At 43.5% G+C, this 26787-nt stretch overlaps 1 protein-coding gene across 1 annotated transcript; it reads right to left on the bottom strand.

The window, feature by feature from the left end:
- Positions 1-86: 86 nt before the first annotated feature.
- Positions 87-25315, bottom strand: ISY1 (ISY1 spliceosome associated protein). Its single transcript, XM_025922647.2, has 11 exons — positions 25064-25315; positions 22955-22977; positions 22298-22349; positions 20772-20837; positions 19699-19741; positions 14973-15085; positions 9374-9491; positions 5414-5536; positions 4498-4619; positions 1164-1250; positions 87-777 (listed from the first exon to the last, which is right to left on the bottom strand). The coding sequence occupies exons 1-11, from the start codon at positions 25064-25066 to the stop codon at positions 670-672; spliced, it is 858 nt and encodes a 285-aa protein (XP_025778432.1). The 5' UTR covers positions 25067-25315; the 3' UTR covers positions 87-669.
- Between the last annotated feature and the right edge of the window lie 1472 nt (positions 25316-26787).

Here is a 26787-nt window from a genome sequence, read left to right as displayed (position 1 = left end):
GTCCCCTGCAGCGATTCTGAGCCTCGCGTCCTGCTGCAGCCATCGCCTCAGTACGGTTCCCAGGGAGCCAGCCGCAGACGTGGGGGTTGCCCTTCCATATAAAAATCTTTAATAAAAATAGCTCTCTTCAGAACCTGTCATAAAACGGAAGTACCAAACTGAAAGTCCTGCCACCCGGGCAGGAGGGAATGAGGCAGGCTGGACAGGCCACAGAGAACCGCGAGCAGTAGCCGACCCAAAAGGAACAGCTCTAGCTGGTGGCTGACACATGGGACTGTGGGCCGAGTTGACACAGTCTCATTTTTCAAGAGGAGGTAGCAGTATATCTTTTTAACGGTAGTCATAAATTGACCTCCCCACCGCGAGTGACAGGAGAAAGCTAAATAAAACGCAAGCACCCAGCTAGCAGCCTGTTTTACACACTCAAGATAAAAATAAGTGGGTTCCTACAATAGCAAAACATGTGTACAAAAGTGACAGCTGAAGCCCACAGCCTGCCAGGGAGGGACAGGGTCCAGGGTAAGAGAAGGTGGGAGAAGGAGCCCCAGGACTCTCAGCGCCAGCCTGCCCGTGTGCAGTCCCAGGACAGCAGAGCCCTGTGGCAAGGGCCAGCAGGGGATGATGGTCCCCTGACAGATTTCCAGACCCTGCACAGGTCCCGGCTCAGACCTAATACCCCAGAAGTCTTTTGGCCTCTTCACTCTGGGCCTGCAGGGTCTCACTGGCGTACTTCTGGAGGAGTTCCATCTTCTTCCTTCGCACAAGGGCCTCCTCGATCTGTGGACAGCAAGAGTGAAGGGCTCATGCTGGACTCCTCCACAAGGCCCTCCGTGCCCTGCTGGAGCTCAGCCAGGAGGGAGATCCCCAGACAGAGGCCATCGAGGAGCCAAACCCCAGAGCCAGCTCCCACTGGAAGCGGAGGAACAACCCTGTTTGTCAGGATCCCCTAAAGCGGACGGGACCCAGCCCCCCGCTGCATGCTGCACCTTACCTACCGGAAGCATAGTGACCAGTGCCAAGTGGTCGGAGTCAGAGCTGCCCTAACGGATAGGAAGGGCGAAGAAAACCCACGAACACACTCTGTGCAGGCTCCTTTTCCCCGAGTCCCCTGGCACTGGGGAAGCCCCACCTGCAAGGGAAGCAGCTCTCAGCCTCTGTCCTACCTCTTGCTGTGACGGCACTGGGACATGGGCGATGAACTTCTGCTGCCCGTCTTCACCTCCTTTCTCCTGGCTGCCTTCCTCGTCAGACTACAAAACAGAGAACAACCAAAAGGCAGTGAGCCGGAGCCCGTTAGACACATGTTGGAACTGCTACAAAACACACAATTTGGCAAGCTATTTAAGAGGAAAAAATAGGGTGCCTGGGTGGCTTGGTCAGTTAAGCATCCAACCTGATTTTGGCTCAGGTAATGATCTGTTTGTAGGATCCAGCCTCACTCGAGCTCCTTGCTGACAGCAATGGAACCTGCTTGGGATTCTCTCTCTCTGCTCCTCCCCTGGTCTCTCTTGTGTATGCGAGATAATAAATAAGTAACTAACTAAATAAATAAATAAAATCTCACTCACAAAATAAGCTTAAAAAATAAATGCCAGGTGTGCCTGGGTGGCTCTGTTGGTGGAGCGTCCGACTTCGGCTCAGGTCATGATCTCAGCTTGTGAGTTTGAGCCCCGTGTCGGGCTCTGTGCTGACAGCTCAGAGCCTGGAGCCTGCTTCGGAGTCTGTGTCTCGCTCTCTCTCTGCCCCTCCCCTGCTCATGCTCTGTCTCTCTCTGTCTCAAAAATACATAAAACATTAAAATAAACAAATAAAAATAAAAAAATAAAAAATAAAAGGAAAAAAACAAAAGGAATGGGGAAGTTCAGTGCTCACACAGAAAGACATGGAGACACCCACTAACTATTTAAAAAAGCCACAAAACACTGTGCAAATGATGCTACCTTTTGAATGAGGAAAGAGAATTAGAAGAGAATCTAGTGACAGCCGTGAGAACCGGGTGCATCTTTGCACCGAGAGAACTAGGGAATCTTTGTTGGTCTTTACACATTCTTTGGTTTTTGAACCTTGTGAATGTTATCTATTTCTTTAATTAAAATTTAAAAAATTTAATTACCAAATGTACCCAATATGGGAAATGTACCAAATATAGAAAAAAGATAATTCAGGGTCTGCCCACGAGTCAAAAGAGATTGCCAATAACTTCAGGAAATAATGTGGCCTTGGAAATCTGAGGAGAGAGGGCTCCTGTGAGGTGGTGGGGTCCGCTGTTTGCCAGTGTCGGTGCCAGACGCCCTGCACCAGCCTCTGCCCACACCCGCTGACTACTACCTAGCAATACAGAGGAATGAACTCTTGGATTCAACACCTCGGATGGAGCTCAAGGGCACTGTGTTGAGTATAAAGACCATCCTCAAAGGTGGCATACGGTACGATTCCACTTGTGAAACATCCTCAAGAGGACAGAATTATAGAGACAGGGAACCGACTGGAGTTGGCCACGGGATGGGGGAAGGAAGGAGGCCTGACTGTCAGGGTGCAACACGCGAAGGGAACGGCTCTGTATCTTGACCGAAATGGTGGTTGTACAAATCCACACGTGTGATAAAAGACACACAACGCTATACATTCATTACGCCATCTCTGTTTCCTAGCGTTGACACCGTCCTGTAACTCTGGAAGATGTAACCGTTGGGGCAAACTGGGTGAAGGATACACAGGACCTTCTGTACCACCTTTACAACTTCCTGTAAATTATTTCAAAACTACAAGGAAAAAAACCCACCTTTGGTGGCTCTCCATTGCTCTTCGGATGAAAGCAAACCCTCCTCACCGTGGAGCAGGGGCGCCGGCCTGTTCTGCCTTGCCCCCACCCCAGCAGCCCCTAACTGTGCTCCAGCCACACCGGCCCGTCCTCTGTCCCTCACACTCCCATGGTGTCTTTCAGTACATGTGTTTCCCCCGCTGCTGGAACACTCTTCCCTCACTGCCTCTCCCTTGGTTATTAACTTGTCCTGATCTTCCAGACCTCGGCTGAAGGGTCAGCTCCCAGGAAGAGCCTTCATGGGCTCTCCCCGCACCACATCACTATCGCAGACCGCTGTCACAGCCACTGGTTCCCACTGTCTCTACTCACCGGACTGTCTCCCCACTGACTCTAAGCTACAAGCAGAGCTTGTCTCCTGCTGTGCCCCTGGCACAGGCCTGGTTCACAGTAGCCACTAATTAAACAAACACCTGCTGAAAGAGCAAATGAATTATTTGCAGCTGAAGAAGACCTTCCTAGGGCTTCAAATGTTTCACTGTCCCCACTGCTGAGCAGCCAGACCTGCATATGAACCTAACCTCAGGTCCGCCGTACCCTGTGTGATAATGACCAAGTCACTAAACTTCTCCGAGCCTGCTTCCTTGCCACCGATGTCGAGGCAAGTTCCTCACCCGGGACCTGACCTATCGCCCACACACGGGTAATTCCCCTCCCCTTCTCAGTCCAGCAAATCCATTTCATCCCTTCTCGATGTGTCCAGGGAGCAAGGGCTGCATGGCAGGCTCTTCAGAAGAGTCCAGAGCTAGCAGGCTCTGCCTGAGAGGCAGGATCATAGCTCCACCCTCAACCACCACCCTCTGAATAAGGCCCTCTCTGCTCTGGGCTGGTTTCTATCTCTAAAATGGGGTTGTTAAGACTAAACAAGACCTTTTGGCACTGCCACTTAAAAGGAAATGATGAGGGGCCCCTGGGTGGCTCAGTCAGTGTCCAACTTCAGCTCAGGTCGTGATTTCACGGTTCATGAGTTCGACCCTGCATCGGGTTCTCTGTTGTCAGCAAAGAGCCTGCTTCAGATCCTTTGTCCCTCTCTCTCTCTGCCCCTCCCCGGCCCACGTGCTCTCTCTCAAAAATAAACAAACATTTCAAAAAAAACTTTTAATAAAAACATAAAAAAATAAAAATAAATGATGAGGCCTACCCTGCTGACACCCTGATATTAGACTTCTAGCCTCTAGAACTCTGAGGCTAGAAACATCCATTTCTGGTGTTTAAGCCGCCCAATCTGTGGTACCTTGTAATGTATAAGCAAGTAATACAATAGATACATAATTAAACCTGAAAACGTGGTAATAATAAAGAAGTGAATAAATAAATAAAAAGAAACAATGGGGACACGGGCTAGAACTCATGGCATCAAATGTGTTTATAAGTCCGACAGCAGTGTATTCAGAAGGGCCTATCTCTACAAAGCAGGTAAGTAATGCTGGGTATAAAGTACAGTTTACCAAGTGCTCTAACAGCCATTCCCTTCTAGAACCCTCCCTGGGATGCTGAGCGGTGATCCTCACATCCATCTTCCAGCTGAGGAAGCTGAATTCTCAGGGCTGGGCTTTGGTCCCGACCCCTCGCCAATGGGCCGAGGCTTCCTACCATCCCACCCATTCTCCCAAGGCCCAGCCTTCGTGGCTCAGAGCAGAGGCAGTGAGCACCGGGCCCCCCACTGCCCACAGTACCTCTTCCTCGGTGACAGCATAGATGTTGATCTCTTCCTCCTCTTCCTCCTCCTCCTCCTTTTCTCCTCTTGCCAGCCGGGCCTCTCTCTCAGCTTTCCACTTTTCCACCAATCCGGCCCTGACTGGAGAAACAGGAGAGCAGGTGCTGCTTAGTCAGGCCTCGAAATCAGCTTTATGTGCAATGCAGGGTGAGGCCCACATGTCCCCTCGGAAGAGGGGAACCCTCCATTCTGCCCTGGCAGGCAGGAGTGGAGTGTGAGAGGTAGTCTGGTTACACCACAGCTCTAGCTCCCAGTCACAACAAGGCAGCCTGGCAGGGGACAACCCCAGATCATCCCCAGTTCAACGACCTAAGTGACTTCCTGACATGCCTACATGAAAGAGGAGACACAGTGGTACAGCATGCCGGAAAAGGGCTCAGACTCCTGACCACCTGTACCCAAAGCCTTAGCTGACACACCAGGAGTCTCAGCACTAACTTCTTCCTCATAGGGCTGTCATGAGGCTTCAGGACAATGTCCATAAAATGCTTAGCACAAGGCTTGGCATGGAAGAAGCACTCAGAAAGAGACACCCACCTTGCTCTATACTGATAACCTATTAGCTGTGCTTAAAGCATATCTGAAAGCTACTTAAATGGGCACCACTTCCCGATTTCAAGAAAACCAATGTGGGAAGGAATCTAGACAATGCATTCTGGGTGGATGGGGGCAGGTCAGATGTCACTCTTGGGCTTCCCCAACCTGCTGCTTCTGGCCCAACACAGCCCTGACTGCATCATAGATACCGAGCAGACCATTTCCTCAGAAGACCATCAGCAATAAAACCAACCCACTTCTGGTGTAAAGGACATTTTCAAAGGACAGAACAGAAACCAGATGCCATCTATAACGAAACGAAATGCTCAGAGACCTACATTTCTTTTCATATTCCTGTTCCAAAGGCACGATGACACCATCATCTTCATCAAGGTAACCGTAGTATTCAAAATCGATTGCTTTCATGAGCTCAGCGCGTGTCTTTCTTGGAGGGGGAAGAGCTGAAAGAAACAGCACCAGCTCAGCGAAATAACCCACCACAGTCACACCCAAGCCTTCATCCTGGACAATGTTATGTGGCCATGGAGTGTGCGTGCTCAAGATAATACCATGATGTAGGCACCTCTCTGTACTAGCCAGAGATTTACATTAAGTGGTACAACCCTTTTTAAAACTTTCACCCAATTAGTCTATTTAGAAAAAATTTATACTGGGGCGCCTGGGTGGCACAGTCGGTTAAGCGTCCGACTTCAGCCAGGTCACGATCTCGCGGTCCGTGAGTTTGAGCCCCGCGTCGGGCTCTGGGCTGATGGCTCAGAGCCTGGAGCCTGTTTCTGATTCTGTGTCTCCCTCTCTCTCTGCCCCTCCCCCGTTCATGCTCTGTCTCTCTCTGTCCCAAAAAAATAAATAAACGTTAAAAAAAAAAAATTTTTTTAAAAAAGAAAAAATTTATACTAATTAAAAACACAAAAACAAAAGCTGGCAAAGCCTAATGGACAGAGATATACATTATTCACAGGGTCGTGAAAGCCTGGAATAACCTAAGGCTCTATGTAAGCTGTAGGATGTGTGTAAAATGGGGTATCTGATGGCCCCTGTACTGCTCTTGCACAAGATGCTTTGATAATATAGGAAATGACATGTTAAATGAAAAAAACAAGATAGGAAAATATAAGTATATAGATAAGACAAAAGAAACTATAAAAAAACAAAAAAGATAAATGAGAAAGTCCTAAAGAAAATATTTTCAGGGGCACCTGGGTGGCTCAGTTGGTTGAGCGACCGACTTCAGCTCAGGTCATGATCTCATGGTTTGTGAGTTCGAGCCCTGCGTCAGGCTCTGTGCTGACAGCTCAGTGCCTGGAGCCTGTTTCGGATTCTGTGTCTCCCTCTCTCTGCCCCTCCCCTGTTCATGCTCTGTCTCGCTCTGGCTCAGAAATAAACAAACATTAAAAAAAATTTAAACAAAATTTTTTTTTCAGACTAAGGGTTACTATTCAGGATACCTAAGTAATTCTTAAAAATCAAAAGGAGGGCATCTGGCTGGCTCAGTCAGTAGAGTATGCAACTCTTGATCTCAGGGTCGTGAGTTTGAACCCCATACTAGGTGTAGAGATTACTTAAAAATTAAAAATCTTTAAAAAAAAATCAAAAGGGAAATGGCAACCCAACAGATAGGTGAAAGAGTAAAAGCTGATCATTTCAGCAGAAAAAGCTCACATGTATAAAAATTTCATTTAGCATGATGCCTGGGTGGTTCAGTCCTGACCTCTGATTTTGGCTCAGGTCACGATCTCACTATTCACTGCTCCACTACTCTTGGTCCCTGACCCGTGACCATGCTGGCTGCACCCAGGACAGGGTTCAGGGCTAAAACCCCTCGGGCTCAGAACGCTGCGTTCCTCCCAGTCAAAGGGAGTGGTTTAAGGGTAGAACTATGGTCTGGTCAAAGCCAACCAGATTCAATTCTGGGGGTTTTGCTTAAACTGCTTGGGAGAAAAAAAAATCTCTTGCTGAAGAGGACAAAATGTAAGTTGGTGATAAACCACTTGCTGCCACAAGCAGAGAACTAAACAGAGAAAAAGTTCACGCAGTGGAAGTCAAAACTGCAACATGGAGGAAATGTGGCCTGGAATCAGCCATTCCTGAAAGCAAACCACTGTGGGCTTCTCAGTTATGAGAGCCAATAAATTCACTCTCCTGCCTAAACTGAATTGGGGTTAAGCCAGGTGTCACTCATACTGATGAAATTCAGCTTATGAAATAAGCACGTAAGTGCATTAAAAAAGGCCTGGAAGGGAACGTAACAAACAGATAATAATGATTACCAGTTATCCAGGGGCACGGGGAAGGGGGGGGTACCCAGGGGAGAGTGCTTTTGAATATACTCATGAAGATTGACTTATATACCTTCTCATTAAAAAAAAAAAAAATCTACAACTGGAATAAATAATAAATTTAGAAAAATTATTTTTCTAAAAATATTGACCTTGATATAGGTGCCCCCCCCCAACATATGAATTTTTTCTTCTTAAATTATCAGCTTTGATTCTTTGACCAATCTGTTGGGTTGTCATTTCCCTTTAAAAACTAGATGGAACTATGTCCCAATAGGTCAACAATTGTCATCTACAGATGGGAAAATATGGGCAGTTGTTTTTCTGATTTTCTGTATTTTACCACTTCTCTGTAATAAAACTATATTATTTTCACAATGAACAGCATGATACTTACACTTTGAATTATTTTTTAAAATTTTTTTAAGATTTTTTTTTTTTTTTTTTTACAATTTTATATTTAAGTAATCTCTACACTCAACATGGAGTTTGAACTCACAACCTCAAGATCAAGAGTTACATGCTCCACCAACTGAGCCAGCCAGGTACCCCTTGAATTAATTTTAAGTGGTGTTAATAACGCACGCAAAACCAGTTTGGGCATAATTAATTTAAAATTAAGCAGGGCTTGGGGCACTTGGGTGGCTCAGTCGGTTAAGTGTCTGATTTTGGCTCAAGTCATAATCTCATGGTCTGTGGGTTCGAGCCCCGCATTGGGCTCTCTACTGTTAGCGCAGAGCCTGCTTTGGAACCTCTGCACCCTCCTCTCTCTGCCCTTGCCCTGCTGGTTCTCTGTCTCTCAAAATAAATAAACAAACTTAAAAAAAAAAAAAAAAAAGCAGGGCTGAATACAGATAGAATTATAAATATATTTTTAACATTTACTTATTTTTGAGAGAAAGAGACAGAGCACAAGTGGGGGAGGGGCAGAGAGATTAGGGAGACACAGAATCTGAAGCAGGCTCCAGGCTCTGAGCTGTCACCATAGAGCCCAACGTGGGGCTCGAACTCACAAACCATGAGATCATGACCTGAGCAGAAGTCGGATGCTTAACCGACTGAGCCACCCAGGCGCCCCTAGAGTTATATATATATTTTTTCTAAATCTTTTTTTTATGTTTATTTATTTTTGAGACAGAGAGAAACAGAGCATGAGTTGGGGGAGGAGCAGAGCGAGAGGGAGACACAGAATCTGAGGCTGGTTCTAGGCTGTCAGCACAGAGCCTGGAGCCCACCAACCGTGAGATCATGACCTGAGCCGAAGTGGGACGTTCAAACCGACTGCGCTACCAGGCGCCCCTAGAATTATATTTTTAAAAGAAAAACTGACTGGAAGGAAATAGAGAAGAACACCAACAGTGGTGAGAATATTGCTGTCATTCTTCTCTGCTATTCACATTTTTTTCTATAATATTTAGACTACTTTCTTAAAAGGCAAAATTAAAATCCACAAACACTCCAGGCTAGTGGTTTCCAATTGCATTTTGGAAGGCCAAGGTTTGGCTGAAGCTCCCCACGGCCACGGAGGGAAAAGGCAGGACAGGTGAGGGGACCAGCCCTGAATTCGCACAGAGCAGTTCCCTATTACTCCGTTTATACCTACTGGGGTTCGGTCCAAGCTTTTACTTGTTCTTCGGCTAGGGTTTTTTCAGCTAACAAGTAACTGAAACACGAGCCCATTTCAATGAACATCAGAGCCTGCCCTGATAGTTCGAGGAAACTTCAAACCAGAAACATGTCATTCAGACTGAGAGACTGGCATGTGAGAATTTGGCGCCAGTCAATTCTGGATTCGCCTCCCAACCCCGACTGCGTGCCTTGGGCCTGTGACTTCAACTCCTGGTATTTAAAGTTTCTCATTTAAAATGGGGGAACAGTAATTCTGACACTGAATTACTGACTCCTGAAACAATACAGGAGGAGCACCTAGCATACAGATCTGTTAGGATGACTACCAACAATTAGAGGCTAAGACCTTCACAAACATTAGCAGTCACTTACGTTCTTTTTCAAATAGCTCTCTAACACCAGGCAAATCTTTGGCTGCTCCAAAGTACTTGTAACCTCGATTTCCGGGGACTTCTTTCCCTTCATGATCCAGCATTTTAGGTCCAACTTTCTTATTGGGAAGGAAAAAGAGAAAATGAATCTGATCCTTTAACCCACTATTTCCATGTTTGCAAATATATTTTAAGATAATAACAATAATTGTGGGAAAATACTGATGTACACGGAAAAACATTTGGGCACTTTTTTTGTAAATTAAAATCAACCTAAATACCTAACAGTAAGAGGATGATTTATGTAAATTATAGCATTGTCATGGATGGAATATACTCTATAACTTAAAGATAATGACTCTTATGAAACTCCTATACTGCCTTGGGAAAACACTTATAACATGAGGTAAGTGACAAAAGCTCAAAACACAATTGCAAACAACCTAAATGACGAGCAGTAGAAGACAAATGAAATACATGCTGAAGACGGAATTCTACCCATTAAAAATGATGATGTCAACAACTACATGTAGTATGGTGACCCTGAGCCAGGTCTATAGGACTATAAAAGGATATTGTTGGGAAAATCTATGAAACAGGCAAGTACTTTGCATAAAATGACTGTACCAAAGTGTCTTACACTTGATAATTCTACCACGGTTACGTAAGAGAACATTCTTCCTCTTGGAAAATACACACAGGGGCGCCTCGGTGGCTCAGTCAGTTGAGCGCTCAACTCTTGATTTCAGCTCAAGTCATGATTGCAGGGTCATGGGATAAAGCCCCATGATGGGCTCTGCATGGAACATGGATCCTGCTTGAGATTTTCTCTCTCTCTCTCTCTCTCTCACCCTCTGCCCCTCTCCCCCGTTCGCATTCTCTCTCTCTAATAAGAAAATAACAAAAATAAGAAAGAGAGAAAATATACACAAGAGATACTAAGTATTAAGGGAAAAAGAAGCATAATGTGTTAAGGTACACACAGAAAATGACAAAGTCACAGGAAAAAAGCCAAAATCTGGTAAATGTGTATGAAGGGTATATAAGAATTCTCTGTACTAATTTTGCAACTTTCTCAAAAATTTGCTTTTTTTTTTTTAATGTTTATTTGTTTTTGAGAGAGAGAGAGAGAGAGAGAGAGCGAGTGGGAAAGGGGCAGAGAAGGTAAGACAGAGAATCCCAACGCAGGGCTTGAAACAAATCGCGAGATCATGACCTGAGCCAAGTACGGAGTTGGACACTAAACCGAATGAGCCACCCAGGCACCCCTCAAAAATGCTTTTTAAAATGATGAGGGGCATCTGGCTGGTTCAGTCAACAGAGCATGTGGCTCTTCATCTCAGGGTCATGAGTTCAAACTCCACATTGGGCATAGAGCCTACTTAAAAATAAAGAAATAAAAATAAAAATAAAATGATGATATAAATGACTATTGAAATGAAAGTATGCTCCTGAAACACTGTTAAGTGAACAAAGCATATAGTTACAATAAGAAACAATTTCCGTAAAAATAAACATATATATACATAGAAAAAAATGCTAGAAAGTTTAAATAGAAAATGTCAGTAGTAGTTATTTCTGTGTAGTAGAAAACTATATAACATTCTGTATCATTCATAGAATATAACAAATTTTTTAATATTTTACAATTTTTATGATTTTTTATTTTATATTTTCTTCCTTTTTTTTTCTTTTTTTTTTTTGCATAAAACTCTGTAGTATCTACACAGACAATGTTACTATTTTGGAAAGAAACAAATCCTACAACCAAAGTTGTATATACAGTGAGTGTGATCTCAATCGTGGCACTCACAGAAAAACAACAGAAGGAACTATTCAAGTAGTTTCATCCAGGTAATGCCATCCTGACTGAATGCTATCCTGCTTCTTTATACTTTTCTGAACTTGATAAATGTACTACTTTTCTTTTTTAATGTGGCAAAATACACATAACAAAATTTACCATCTTAACCTTTTTTTTTTTTTTAAGTTTATTAATTTATGAGACAGAGAGAGAGAGAGAGAGAGAGAGACAGACAGCATGAGTGGGGGTGGGGCAGAGACAGAGGGAGACACAGAATCTAAAGCAGGCTCCAGGCTCTGAGCTCTCAGCACAGAGCCCGACACAGGGTTTGAACTCACAAACTGCGAGATCATGATCTGAGCCTAAGTCGGATGCTTAACTGACTGAGCCACCCAGGCGCCCCAGCATCTTAACCTTTTTTTAAAAGTTTATTTGCTTATTTTGAGAGAGGGAGAGAGAGAGAGTGTGCAGCGTGCGTGCACAAGTGGGGGAGGAGCAGAGAGAGGGAGACAGAATTCCAAGCAGTTCTGCAGTACCAGCGAAGAGCCCGACGCAGGGCTCGAACCCACAAACCATGAGATCATGACCCGAGCCAAAATCCAGAGTCAGGTACTCAACCAACTGAGCCACCCAGGCACCATCCATCTTAACCATTTTTGGTGGACAGTTCAGTGATACTAAATACATTCATAATATTATATAACCCTCACCACCATTAATCTGCAGAACTCGTCTCATCTTGTGAAACTAAAATTTTAAATGTATTACTTTTACACATAGAAAATGGAAATAAAACTGTTGAGCATTAAAAAAAAATTCAAGAAAGAAAAATATTGAAAGATTAATGTGAATTGCACCAAAAATTTATAAAATAAACTTGACCAAGAAGGTGAAAGACCTGTACTCTGAAAACTGTAAAACACTGATGAAAAAAATTGAAGATGACAAATGAAATGGAAAGCTCTTCCATGCTCATGTACTGGGAGACTTAATATTGTTAAGATGTCCATATTACCTAATGCAATCTGCAGATTTAATGCAATCCCTATCAAAATACCAGCAGCACTTTCCAAAAAACTAGAACACATAATGCTAAAACTTGTATAGAACAACAAAGACCCCAAACAGCCAAAGCAATCTTGAGAAAGAAAAACAAAGCTGAATTCCAGATTTCAAGATATACTACAAAACTGTAATAATCCAAATAGTATGGCAGTGACACAAACACAGACACACAGGTCAACGGAACACAACACAGAGCCCAGAAATAAACCTAGGATTATATGGCCAATTAATGCACGACAAAGGAAGCAAGAATATGCAATGGGAAGACAGTCTCCTCAAAAACAGTGCTGGGAAAACTGGAGAGCTACATGCAGAAGAATGAAACTGGACTACTTTCTAAAAACCATACCCAAAAAGAAACTCCAAATGGATTAAAGACCTAAACGTGACACTTGAAACCATAAATATACTAGAAGAGAGCACAGGCACTAAATTCTCTGACGTCGGCCATACCAACACTTTTCTAGATATGTCTCCTAAGGCAAGGGAAACAAAAGCAAAAATAAACTATTGTGACTACATCAAAATAAATAGCTTCTACAGAACAAAGGAAATAATCAATAAAACAAAAAGACAACCTATTAATTAGGAGAATATATTTACAAAGGATATATCCAATAAGAGATTAATATCCAAAATATAAAAGAACTTCTACAACTCAATACCAAGAAATAATCCAATTAAAAAATGGGCAGATGACATGAACATTTTTCCAAAGGCAAAGATGGCCAACAGACACATTGAAAAGATGCTCTACATCACTCATCATTAGGAAAATGCAAATCAAAACTACGAGATATCCTGTCAGAATGGCTTAGTATCAAAAACACAAGAAACAACAAGTGTTGGCATGGCAAGGATGTGGAATAAAAGGAACCTCACGCACTGTTGGTGGGAATGCAAACTGGTACAGCCACTGTGGAAAACAGTATGGAGGTTCCTCAAAATTAAAAACAGAATTATCACATGATCCAATAATTCCACTACTGGGTATTTGCCTAAAGAAAAATGAAAAACACTGATTCTAAAAGATAAAATGCACTCCTAATACTGTAGCACTATTCACAATAACCAAGATATGGAAGCAACTCAACTGTTCATGGATTGATGAATGGATAAAGAAGATGTAGTGTGTGGGGCGCCTGGGTGGCTCAGTCGGTTAAGCGACCAACCTCAGCTCGGGTCATGATCTCACAGTTCGTGGGTTTGAGCCCCATGTCGGGCTCTGTGCTGACAGCTCAGAGCCTGGAGCCTGCTTCAGATTCTGTGTCTCCCTCTCTCTGCACCTCCCCTGCTTGTGCTCTGTCTCTCTCTGACTCTCAAAAAATAATGTTAGTAAGAAAAATTAAAAAAAAAAAAAATATATGGGGTGGGTGTGTGTGTGTGTGTGTATAATGGACACTCAGCCATAAAAAGAGTGAGATTGGGGAACGTGGGTGGCTCAGTTGGTTAATCATCTGACTCTTGATTTCGGCTCAGGTCATGATCTCACAGTATGTGAGATCAAGCCCCATGTCAGGCTTTGCACTGACAGCACAGAGCCTGCTTAGGATTCTCTCCATCCTTCTCTCTCTGCCCCTCCCCCACTCTCTCTCTCTCAAAATAAATAATACACATTTCTAAAATATTTTTATTCTTTTAAATAATCTCTACACCCAACGTGGGGCTCAAACTCACAACCCCAAGATCAAGAGTGGCATGTTCCTCTGACTGAGCCAGCCAGGTGCCCCAGGACCATGGCCATTTTAAACAAGAGGCCAGGGGCGCCTGGCTGGCTCCATTGGTTGAGCCTAAGACTTCGGCTCAGGTCACAATCTCACGATTTGTGAGTTTGAGCCCCACATTGTGCTCTCTGCTGTCAGAGCAGAGCCTGCTTCCAAAACGCTGTCTCCCTTTCTCTCTGCCCCTCCCCTATTCACACTCTCTCTCAAAAATTAATAAACATTTAAAAATAAATAAACGAACAAACAAGAGGCCCAGAGAGATTAAGTGGCTTACTCAAGAACATCTGGACAGTAAACTGAGGGGCCCTATCTGCTCTGATCGCTGTGCTATGGGGTGTTTAAGAATTATCCTACCATGGGGCGCCTGGGTGGCTCAGTCGGTTAAGCGTCCAACTTCGGCCAAGGTCATGATCTCACAGTTTGTGAGTTCAAGCCCCACGTCAGGCTCTATGCTGGCTGTGTGGAGCCTGGAGCCTGCTTCAGATTCTGTGTCTCCCTCTCTCTCTGCCCCTCCCCTGCTCGCTCTCTGTCTCTCTCTCTCAAAAATAAACATTAAGGGGCACCTGGGTGGCTCAGTCGGTTAAGCATCCGACTTCGGCTCAGGTCATGATCTCACAGTTCGTGAGTTCGAGCCCCGTGTCGGACTCTGTGCAGACAGCTCAGAGCCTGGAGCCTGCTTCACATTCTGTGTCTCCCTCTCTCTCTGCCCCTTCCCTGTTCATGCTGTGTCTCTCTCTGTCTCAAAAATAAACATTAAAAAAATTTTTTTTAATAAAAATAAAAAAATTAAAAAAAATAAACATTAAAAAGGTAAAAAAAAAAAAAATTATCCTCCCTACCTTTCCCATGTTTCCTGTCCACATTTAACAGGCATTCTTCAAAGCTTCTTTCATTCCTCAAGTACCTACTCCGTGGCCAGCATGGGCTGGGAGCTGCAGCGGATGCAAAGTTACCCAGCCTGCCAAAACGCTTACCCCCAAGATCCGCTGGCACAGTGGCTTACTTACTCCATAATCAGGACCACCCAGCTCCTTTATCCGGACTTCCCAGTGTCCTTTCTCTCTTAGCAGTTTGTTAATTTCATCATTCAGGTCCCGAATTCGGAATTCACCTAAACCAGCTGGAAAACAAAAACATTAACATTGTTTCTTCAAAATAGCACTCAATGTTATACCCTAAAAATAAATGTCAAAACCTAGGAAGGTATGCGGGACAAAAACACTCATTTAAATTTATAAGAAAAACCATCACACCCAAATAAAGGAAATGGCAAGGATTATGAACCGAGTCCCCACCAGCATAGGGGAAAAAAATTCTTGAGGAAAACTTTCATCATCATTAGCAACTGAAGAAATATAAACTGAAGCAATCCTACTGTTCCATTTATACAACTATTTTTTTTTTATTTTTTTTTTAACGTTTATTTATTTTTGGGACAGAGAGAGACAGAGCATGAACGGGGGAGGGGCAGAGAGAGAGGGAGACACAGAATCGGAAACAGGCTCCAGGCTCTGAGCCATCAGCCCAGAGCCTGACGCGGGGCTCGAACCCACGGACCGCGAGATCGTGACCTGGCTGAAGTCGGACACTTAACCGACTGCGCCACCCAGGCGCCCCCCATTTATACAACTATTAAAATACTTTGGTGGTGGGGGCACCTGGCATCCAACGCCAGCAAATATGCAGCGAGGCTGACATAAGCACCGGGACTGGGAGAATTCTGTGTTGGTTTCACCCTTTCAGGAAAGCAATGTTTTGTTATATGGGAACATGTTTTGGCAAAGACTATACTCTGAGAATGAACCCTAAGGGACTCATTTAAAGGAATATGCACAAGAGAGTTTGCAGAGGTGTTGTCTCCCAGGCCAAGAGCAGCTGGGGGCATCCCACCGCAAAGGAAGGGAAATGGCTAATGAACCTTGATATGTTGAAACAAAGTATCACGTGGCTGTTGCAAGGGAGTAACCTCCCTCCCCCTTCTCCACTGAATGGTTTTTGTACCACTGTCAAAAGTCAAGTGACCACATGTGTGGCTCTATTTCTTACTCTCTTCCATTGGTCTACCTTTCACCACTACCCACCCCATTATCTGGAATACAGTAGCTTTATATAAAATCTTAAAGTTAGGTGGTATGAATGCTACAATCTTGTTCTTTTTCAAAATTATTTTGGCTATCCTAGTTCCTTTGACTTTCCATTTAAAATGTAGAAAAAAATCTGGCAACCTATTTAAAAAAAAAATCCCATTGGGATTTTGATTGTGGTAGTATTTGAAAAGACCAAGAACTGACATCATTACTAGGTTTGGGTCTTGCCATCCACGAATGCCGTGTACCTCTCCACGTACTTGGGTCTTCTCTGATTTCCTTCATCAATGTTTTAGTTTTAAGCAAACAGACCACACATACATTTTGTTAGATGTATGCCTAAGTATCTCTTCTGTTTTGGTGCTTTTGTAAATAGCCCTTTTTGCAAATGTTCTATTACCAATTTTCAGTGCTGGTTTACAACAATAGAATTGATTTTTGTGTATTGTCCTTCTTTCTACTCTGTAACTTTGCTAACCTCACTTATTCACTTTAGAAAGCTTCCCATAAGATTTCTTGGGATCTTCTACACGGAAAATGACATAGTTTGAGAAGAGAATTGTATTTCTTCCTTTCCAATCTGTGTGCCTTTTATTTCCTTTCCTTGCTTTACTGCACAGACTAGGAATTCCAGTACGACCTTGAATACAAGCGGTAAGAATTTCTGCCTCGTCCTTGCTCTTAGGAGGAAAGCATTCAACCTTTTGCCATTAAGTACGATGCTGGCTATAGGTATTTTGGGAGAAGTGTTTTATCTGGGTGAAAAAAATTCCCTCTTATTCCCAGTTAGCAGAGAGTTTTTACCATGAGTGGATGTTAAATTTTGCCAAAAATTTTTTCCGTTATCTACTGAGATGATCTCTACTAAAGATCATCTAGAGAGGCTTCTCCACTTTAGAATGATGATACAGTGAATTATATTCATTTCTGAATACTGAATCAGACATGTACACCAAGGATAAATCCCACTTGCTTGTGATGTGTTATCCTTTTTATAAATTACTGGATTTGGTTTGCTAATATTCTATTGAAGATTTCTACACTCATGAGGAATATTAGTTGGAATTTTTTTCTATTCATGTAATGTCTTTTTCCGATTATAGTATCATGGTAATGCTCATAGTCAAACTTCTACAATGAAGGAGGAAGTGTTCCTTCCCCTTCAATTTTCTGGAAGAAACTGTGTTGAATTGGTATTTTTTCTTCCTTAAATGTTAGGTAGAACTTACCTGCGAAGCCATCTGGGTCTGGAGTTTTCTTTGCTGGAAGTCTTTAACTATGAATTCAATTTCTTTAACAGATACAGGGGCATCTGACTGCCTCGGTCAGTAGAGCATGCAACTCTTGATCTTGGGGTCATGGGTTTGAGCCCCATGCTGGGCATGGAGTTTACTTAAAAAAAAAAAAATTCTTGATTTCTTTAATAGACATAGGAATGCTCAGGTTTCAATTTCATCTTGAACAATGTTTCTAAACAGTGGCACTACTGACATTTTGAGTCAAATAATTCTTTGTAGGATACACTGTAAGATGCTTAGTGGCTTCCCTGGCTTTAACCACTAGATGCCAGTAGCACCCCAAGTTATAAAAATCAAAGTTTCTCCAGATACTGACAAATGTCCCCTGGCGGGGCAAAACTGCCCCTGGGTAAGAACTAATTCTCTTTAAGTTTCTGTCTTTCAAGGACTGGTCGGTTTCATCTGAGTTGATGAATTACAGGCATAACATTGTCTGTAACATTCCCTTATTAACCTTCTAATGTCTGGAGAGTCTGTAGTAATATTCCCAGTGTCATTCCTCGTGCTTGTAATTTCTTTAAGTTTGCTTGTTTGTTGAGTTGTTTATTTATGTAATCTCTATACCCAACATGGGGCTCAAACTCATGACCCTGAGCTCAAGAGTCAGGTGCTCTACTGACTGAGCAAACCAGACACCCCTAGATGTTCCTAATTTGTATCTTCTTTTTTTCTTGGTCAGTCTGACTAGAAGTCTATTAATTTTATTGACCTTTTTATTTATTTTTCTTTTTTTTTTTTAAGTTTATTTATTTTGAGAGACAGAAAGAGTGAGCAGGGGAGGGGTGGGACAGAGAGAGAGAGAGAGAGAGAGAGAGAGACAGAGACAGAGACAGAGAGTCCCAAGCAGGCTCTGCTGCACTGATAGTTCAATGTGGGGCTCAAGTTCATGAACTGTGACCTCATGACCTGAGCCAAAACCAAGAATCAGACACTTAACCGACTGAGTCACCCAGGCATCACTTACTGATATTTTTAAAGAACCAGGTTTTAGGGGCGTTGGGTTTAACGACTCTGGCTTAGGTCATGATCTCACAGTTAGCTGTGCTAACAGCTCAGAGCCTGGAGCCTGCTTCAGATTCTGTGTCTCCCTCTCTCTTTGTACCTCCCCTACTCACGTGCTCTCTCTCTCTCTTAAGAATAAATAAACATTAAAAAAATGTTTTTAATAAAAAATAAAAGAGTAAAGCCTTGGTGAGGCTTAAAAAAAAAAAAAAAGAACCAGCTTTTGACTTTTCTCTCTTCATCTTCGATTTTCAGTTTCATCGATATCTGCACTTACCTTTATTATTTTCTTCCTTCTGCTTACTTAGGGTTTGGTTTACTCTTCTTTTCTACTTTCTTAGCGTAGAAGTTTAAATCATTGATTTGAGACCTTTCTTATTTTCTATTATTTTAATACAAAAAAAGAACATCCCCCCCAAAATTGTTTTTGTCCCTTAAATTCTGACATTATGTTTTCATTTTCATTTACTTCAAAATATTTTCGAATATCCTTGCAGTTTGCTCTTAGACACATGGGTTGCTTAGATACATGCTGCTTAATTTCCAAATATTTAGGAATTTTCTAGGTATCTTTCTGTTACGGATTTCTACATTAATTCTGTTATAATCAGAGAACATACTTTGTAAGATTTCAATTATTTTAAATTTGCTAACATTTGTTTTATAACCCAGAATATGTTCTATTTTCGTGAATATTCTAGATGCTCTTAAAAAAAGAAAGCATTCTGGGATGCCTGGGTGGCTTAGTCGGTTAAGCGTCCGACTCTTGATTTCGGCTCAGGCCACGATCTCACCGTTGGTAAGTTTGAGCCCCACTTTGGTCTCCAGACTGATAGTGCGGAGCCTGCTTGGGATTCTCTCTCCCTCTCTCTCTGCTCCTCCCATCTGGCTCTCTCTCTCTCTCTCTCAAAAAAATAAAATAAAATAAAAAATAATAAAACTTTTAAAAAATGGTTTTTTTGTTAGGTGGAATGTTCTAGAAGTGTCAAATTGACTCATACTATTATTCAGTTCTTCTATGTCCTTAATGATCTTCTATCTACTTGTTCTACTGATTATTGAAAGAGAAGTGTTGAAATCCCCAAGTCTAATGGTGGATTTGAGAATCAACACTGCAGGGGTACCTGGGTGGCTCAAGTGGTTGAGTGTCCAACTCTTGGCTTTGGCCCAGGTCATGATCTCATGGTTCTGTGGGGTCAAGCTCCATGCTGTCAGCATGGAGCCTGCTTGGGATTCTCTCTCTCCCTCTCTCTCTGCCCCTACCCCTCTCGTGCATGCATGCACTCTCTCTCAAAATAAGTAAAACTTAAAAAAAAAAAACCACTGTAAAAGACAAATTAGCTTACCATTCTGAATTTGAGCCACTTTTTTAGAGATCTCTCCAATGATCTGTGAAAAAAAGAAAAGGTAATATTCTCATGACTTTTGATTATGTCTGAAAGCACAGAAAACATATAATTCAAGATTAGTAATTAAAAATACTTAGAATTCTGGTAAAGAATCACTGAGAGAATAAGAAACAATCAGAATACAAATCAAAACCACAATGAGGTATCATCTTACACCTGTCAGAATGGCTAAAATTAAAAAGACAAGAAATAAGTGTTGGTGAGAATGTAGAAAAAAGAGAACCCTCGTGCACTGTAGGTAGGAATGTAAATTGGTACAGCCACCATGGAAAACATGGAGGTTCCAAAAAAAATGAAAAATAGAAATGCTATATGATCCAATAATTCCACTCCTGGGTATTTACCCAGAGAAAATGAAAACACTAATTTGAAACATACATGTTAACTGCAGTATTATTTACAATACCCAAGATATGTAAGCAACCCAAGTGTCCTTGGACAGTTGAATGGATAAGAAAGATGTGTTATACATATACAACGGAACACTACTCAGCCATAAAAAAGAATGAGATCTTGCCATTTTCAACAACATGGATGGACCTAGAGGGTATTATGCTAAGTGAAATGAGCCAGACAGATTTCACTTACATATGGACTCTAAAAAGCAAATCAAATCAATTAACAAACAAAAAAGCAGAAACAGACCCATAAAGACAGAGAACAAACTGATGACTGCCAAAGGGGAAGGAGGTGGGGGATGGGCATAATAATGCGTGAAGGGGAGTGGGAGATACAGTCTTCCAGTTATGGACTGATAAGTCACAGTGGTGGGGGGGGGGGGGGGGGGGTGGGGGGGGGGGTGGTGGTGGTGCAGTGGAGTTCAGCATAGGAAATATAGTCAATGGTATTATAATAGCATTTATGGTAACAGATAGTAGCTACACTTGTGGGATCACCATGTTGTATACCTGAAACTAATGTAACATTCTGTGTCAACTGTACTTCAATAAAAAAAAGAAACAATCAGAGACTTGTTACTTCTACTAAGACCAGATTCACCCAGAACATACTTGTCGTCTCCACTTCTCAGCTTTGGGCAGCTCAGTACATTCTGAGGCAAGGAAGGGTCTTCTTTCCTATGAAGAAGAAAATACACATGTTGCCACTGTACTAGTTACAAGCTCTGTGCAGCATTCACAACTGATTCAGCCCTTAAGACTAAATGTCTAGTGGTCTAAACACATTTGAAGTTTCAGTTCCAAATGATCTCCAAGCCTTATATCTCACACTACAGTCTCCACTTGGAAACAACTATACGAGGGGTGCCCGGGTGGCTCAGTCAATTGAGCATCTGACTCTTGATTTCAGGTCAGGTCATGATCTCACGGTTCATGGGATGGAGCCCTGCAATGGGCCCTGTGCTAAGAGGGTGGAGCCTGCTTGGGATTCTCCCTCTCCCCCTGCCCCACTTGCGCATGCACTGTCTCTCTCTCAAAATAAATAAATAACTTTTTTTTAAAAAAGGAAACAACTATACATGCAAAAACATACATACATTGCACTGTATCTGGTACAGTGAACCACTGGAAACAACTTAAAAGTTCAATAATAGAGAGATGACTAAGTAAGCTAGGTTATATTCACTTCATGGAATATTCATATTATCTTAAGAAATAATGTCTATCGGACACCTGGGTGGTTCAGTCAGTTAAGCTAAGGTCATGATCTCATGGTTCATGATTTCAAGCCCTCTATCAGGCTCTGCACTAATGGTGTGGAGGCTGCTTGGGATTCATTCTCTCTCTCCCTCCCTGTCTCTCTCTCTCCTCTCTCTCTCTCTCCTTCTCTCTCTGTCCCTCCCCTACTTGCTCTCTCTCTCTCTCAAAATAAAGAAACTTAAAAAAAAAGAAATATCTACAATATTCAGAACATACATAAACGTGTATGTGTACACACGCATGTGTGTATGAGCATGTGTGTTTAATTTTTTTTTTTAATTTTTTTTAACGTTTATTTATTTTTGAGAGAGGGAGAGAGAGCATGAGTGGGGGAGGGGCAGAGAGAAGGGAGACACAGAATCGGAAGTAGACTCCAGGCTCTGAGCAGTCAGCGCAGAGCCCGACGCGGGGCTCAAACTCACAGACTGTGAGATCATGACCTGAGCCGAAGTCGGACACTTAACCGACTGAGCCACCCAGGCGCCCCTGTGTGTTTAATTTCTATAAAATAAAACAAAAATATTGAAAGAATGCTGCCTATTATCCCTGACCTGGTTGAGTCTCCATGAGTTGAGATCATTCACTGGTATCAGCTTAGAGCTCCTCCCCATAGCACATTCCGTTTTCTATTATTCACTATTAGACAGAGCTGGGATAATATGGAAAGCCAATTATCATAATACAGAGGAAATGGAAGCAGCTAGATCTAGATCAATCACACTGCCCCAGCTACAGAGAGAGACACCTAGAATTAAAATGTATAGCCTCCTAAGAGTGCCAGCGGCTATAGACAAGAAATTGGAAGTCTCGTCTGCTCAGGAGAGAGTTTTACCACATTTATTCTTAACGATTTACAATTCATGAAGATTTACACCAACCTTCACTTTTCCCTCTTCCAGTTGAGCTTGGCGAAATCTTGCTAAGGCCGTCCTATCAGAAAGAGAGAAGAATCCATTAGATACCGCTCACAGACTTCTTATCGCTCAAGTTCCTAGATGACATAGATCTGCTCATGACCATATTTAACATCAGCCATTCATGAATATTATTCATAAATAGATTACAATAATTATTCTTCATAAACAGAGAGCATACATGAGCATGCACAAGAGATTAAGACACCAAAGAGAAGTTATGGGTTTCCGTGTCCCGACCGTGGAACTTAAAAAGCCATGGGTGTTCCTGAACACCCAAATATCTATTTTACTTACACTGTGTGTAAAGACCATGGGAAACTCTCCTGATCAGACCACTTGGTGAGCAACACATCCGGATGCTAAAAGGCTAGCATCATGGGGTGCCTAGCTGTCACTCTCATGGCCCCTGTACCATCCCCAACTAAACTAATGTTTATCCAGTATAAGTTCTGGGGAGTTGTCAGAAAACACTAGTAGGGAAAACAAACATCGAACACGGGCATACTATTTTAACACACGTAGAGAAAGAAAAATACGAAAAGAACCAAACACAAAAAGAGCTCCATGGTGATAATTAAGTCCCTTAAAATTTACAGACAAAACTGAATTGATACTTACATGGCCTTTTCTGCATTTCGGGCCTAAAAGGAGACAGAAGGGGAGAAAAATGCCCATGTTTAAAATACCCTTTTTTTCACATACTTTTAGAGAAAAGTATCAAAAGGACAGTCACAAGCATAATGTTTGAACTAGCATCCCAAAAGAAAAAAGAGAAAGAAAAGAAAACCAAAAGAAAAAAAAAATCAAAAGACATCCAAATCCTGTGACTTTACCCTCGCTGCTCCCTCCACCTAAAATCTTCACTCCTTCACTGTCCCTCCCCACCCTTTGGATCTGACTAACTCTTATCCATCCTTCAAAATGTATCACCTGTGTCATCGCCATCCCAGAAAGTTCGTCTGTGGCCCCTTCTTCCCAACTGGGCTGCTACCTTTTGTGTGGGTTTGTAACTACCATGATCCTTTCCACTCAGCATCCCAACTGTCTGTTTCCAGCCAGCAGAACTTGAGGAAGAAAAGACTGGCTTTTCCAAAAGGAGTTTTATGTAACTACTGTCACACAAGTGTCAAGTCCACTGTCCCTGAAACACTGTCAAGCACAGAACATGTTTTCTGGGTTGTAGTTTAAGTAGAAAGAGTACTCGCTAAGTCAGGGACTTGAACTTTACTCTCAACTCTTCCACTCACCATCCCGGAGAAGTAGTCTCTCAGGTTCCCCATCTTTACAACAGGGATCATACCTCTTATCTCCTAGAGATGTCATGAAGACTTAAGAGATAAACACATAAAAACATCAGGTATGCAGCTTCTAGAGCCTCAGCAAAAGTTAAGTTCAACGTAAGTCTCCTTCCTGGCCTTCCGCTACAATGGACACAGCAACAAACTTGGCAAAAGCTTGGCGGATACGTGAACACATTACCAACTAAGGATAAAACAAAGCAGCTCTCCCAGGGGAAGCCATCATCTTGAAGGCTGAGGCAGTGTCCTACCTATTTTACTAAATCCTAGAGATTCTAGATATTTAATTTAGTGTTTCTCAATGTTTACTGCATGCTTAAAACACCGCGGTAGGTGCTCCTTGGAACTTCCCCACCAAACAATGAATCAGTGTGATATGGGCACGTACCCAGGGTAACGTAAGCCCACTCATATATGAATGTGCGATGGTGACAGGGATATAAAATACCCAACAACTCCTGTACCCAAAAATATCCAGGCCCAGGGATTCTTCTCCCCTGCTAGGGAATAGGCAGAAGGATTCCCTATGTTTGTTAGAGTTCAGAAATGACGAGCCTCAAGGCTGAGCAGGGCAGTATGAAGCAGTAATTTGGGATATAGTCTCCCACAGAAAGGTCTGATTCCAACCCAAGAAGGTTTCTTCCCTTCTTGGGATCTTGGGCTCATTAATCTACAAGAGCATGCAATACATCTTCTATAACCTCATTACTGTGTCTTGTGCTTCTTATGCGGGCTTCGCTTAATGAAAATATTATGGTAACTAACATGTATGAACATCTTCTTTGTACCAGCGCTAGGTGCATTCTCACACTGACATGTCGGGAGTGCTTCCTGAACCAATGGAGAAGCCAACAAACCACTCCAGACCACAGAGATCATACCCTCAGGCAGTAACACTACGCCATCCATTCAATCGTTACTGAACACCTACAACGTGTCACACCCCTAAGAAAGCCACTATTAGACACTAAGAAAGCAATGTTGAAAAGACCGACCCCCGTGAAGTTTACATCTTGTGGGGGAGATGAAGAGAAGAGACATAAATCAAATAACCCAGAAACATACTGTCACCCCCGCTGCTCATCCCCCGTATGGGACCTGGGGACAAACAAGTGGGCCCACGCCAGGCACCGTGACTCGCTGCCGGTCCTTGCACCTCTCTTAGTTTTCCCGGGCGGTAAGATAAGGCGCTTCATCGAGATTACAACAGTGCTGGAGACGGTAACTCCGCTCTCCGAGGTTCCCATTTCCCACCCCAAATTCTGACAGCTGAAGAGAAGAGGAAGAGAACCCAAGTTACAGGTAGACAAGGAGCCTGAAGCCTGCAGTGATGCCCGGCTGCACCCCTCCACCACGAGCGACCGAATGGGGCTGGGAGACCTCACTGCGCGCCCGCTCGCCCCCTCCACCACGCACCCACCCAACTCACCATGGTGGCAGTGAGGGCGCCGCCCTCGGGCCACGCGGCCCCAGCCCCGGGAGCTTCACTGACTCGGGCGAGGCCGACCCCGGCGGGAACTGAAACACTCTAGCTGACCGCACCACCGATTTTTCTGTCGGAAGGACAAACGGGATGGACCGGAAGTTGGGGGCCGGAAGCGAAAATGGGACTCGACAAGAGGAGGAAGAGGAAACGCAAAAGCGCTCTTGTAGGACTGCCTTCCCTAGGCGTTCGGGCGTCGCACTGACACGCGCGTACGAAGACTGGGGGCGTTGGCAAATTGCGCCTGCGTAGTGAGACTGACGTGTCTTAGACTCCGCTCCAGACGGCTGGTTTCGCTCTCGCGATAACGAGTGCAAATTTTCTTGCGTTAACTATTGCTACTGCGGAAGCGGAGGACACCGGGTGCGGTTCAATGTAAGCTGCTTGGGGTTATGGTTGCCGTTCTGGATCGCATCCCACCGGCCCCCTTTTTATTTCTTTTGGTGAGAGCAAACATGCCCTTTCGGAAGTTGCTCGTCCTCATGCCTCTGAACGAACTGAGTCCTCACAGCGGACTGGGCTCGCTGAACCCAGCCTTCGTAAGAGGTTAGGCAGCTCAAGAAGTGGAAGCCGCAGGCCCCAGGTAGTAGGCGCTGAAACGCCGTTTTGGTCAGGTCAGAGCGAGTGTTCTCCAGGAGTTCGAGCTGGCGGGGCTTCGTAAATTCCTCCGCGTTTCCCTGTCATTTACGTGGGGACTTAACTTTTTCTGAGCTCTTCTGGAATCGCCAGGCTCAATCAGAGCTGGACCAGTGTTTTAAGTCACCCTCTTTTAAGATAAGAAATTTAAGGCCCAGGGAAGAAAAGCCTAGAGAGGTGGTTTGGGTCATTACCCAGAGAGATGCGGTTAATCAGTGTGTGATGGGCACGTTGCTGGGATCAGGAGATCGTCAGACAAGGACCCAGGGACACGGGAGAGGCCACTTGATACGTACGGTTCTGGTGGCTATCCCCATATGGTGTCCAGAGCTGTGTGGAATTCAGGTAAAGGACAGTAGCAAATTAAGCCAGTTACAGCTTCGGCCATGGTGTCTTCTCTACCAGAGGACGTAACCAATGATGGGCACTTCAGCTTCACCCAGGAGGCACAAGCCATCTGGGGAAAGCAGCTGACATGTGGTTCAGGATCAGACAGGACAGACATGTACTCAGAATAGACACCAGGATCTCATGTCTGAGCGGTGATAAGGACAAGTTCTTAAAATTTCAGCTGGGCATATGGCCACCCAACTAGATTCCCATCTTCCCACTTCTGACAGCTAATTGTGGGTTTATGATTATATAACCGCCAATGGGAATTGAATGGAGGGAATAAATGCCACATAGGCAATGCCATGAAAAGTATGGACACGCCTTTCCCTTGCCCTTTTCCCTTCACGGCTGAGAGGTGACTATGGCCAACAGCCACCTCAAGTTCAGAAATGGAAGAACTGAATTGTGAGGATGCTACACTCCCAGCTCTGGAACATCTAGCCCTGTGAAATGAGAGAGATAAACATGGTCTTTTTTTTTTTTTTTTTTTTAATATAAGCGTTGAGAGGAATAGTTTTGCTTCTCAAACTTTATTTTTTTTAATGTTTATGTTGATTGAGAGTGAGAGAGAAGGAGAATCCCAAGCAGGCTCCGCGCTGTCAGCACAGAGCCCTGTGCTGAAACGAGATCATGACCTGAGC

The sequence above is a fragment of the Puma concolor genome, chromosome A2 (assembly GCF_028749965.1).
Source record: "Puma concolor isolate L17-30 chromosome A2, mPumCon1.1.hap2, whole genome shotgun sequence".
Classification (NCBI taxonomy): domain Eukaryota; kingdom Metazoa; phylum Chordata; class Mammalia; order Carnivora; family Felidae; genus Puma; species Puma concolor.
This window is presented reverse-complemented; position numbering and strand designations above follow the sequence as displayed.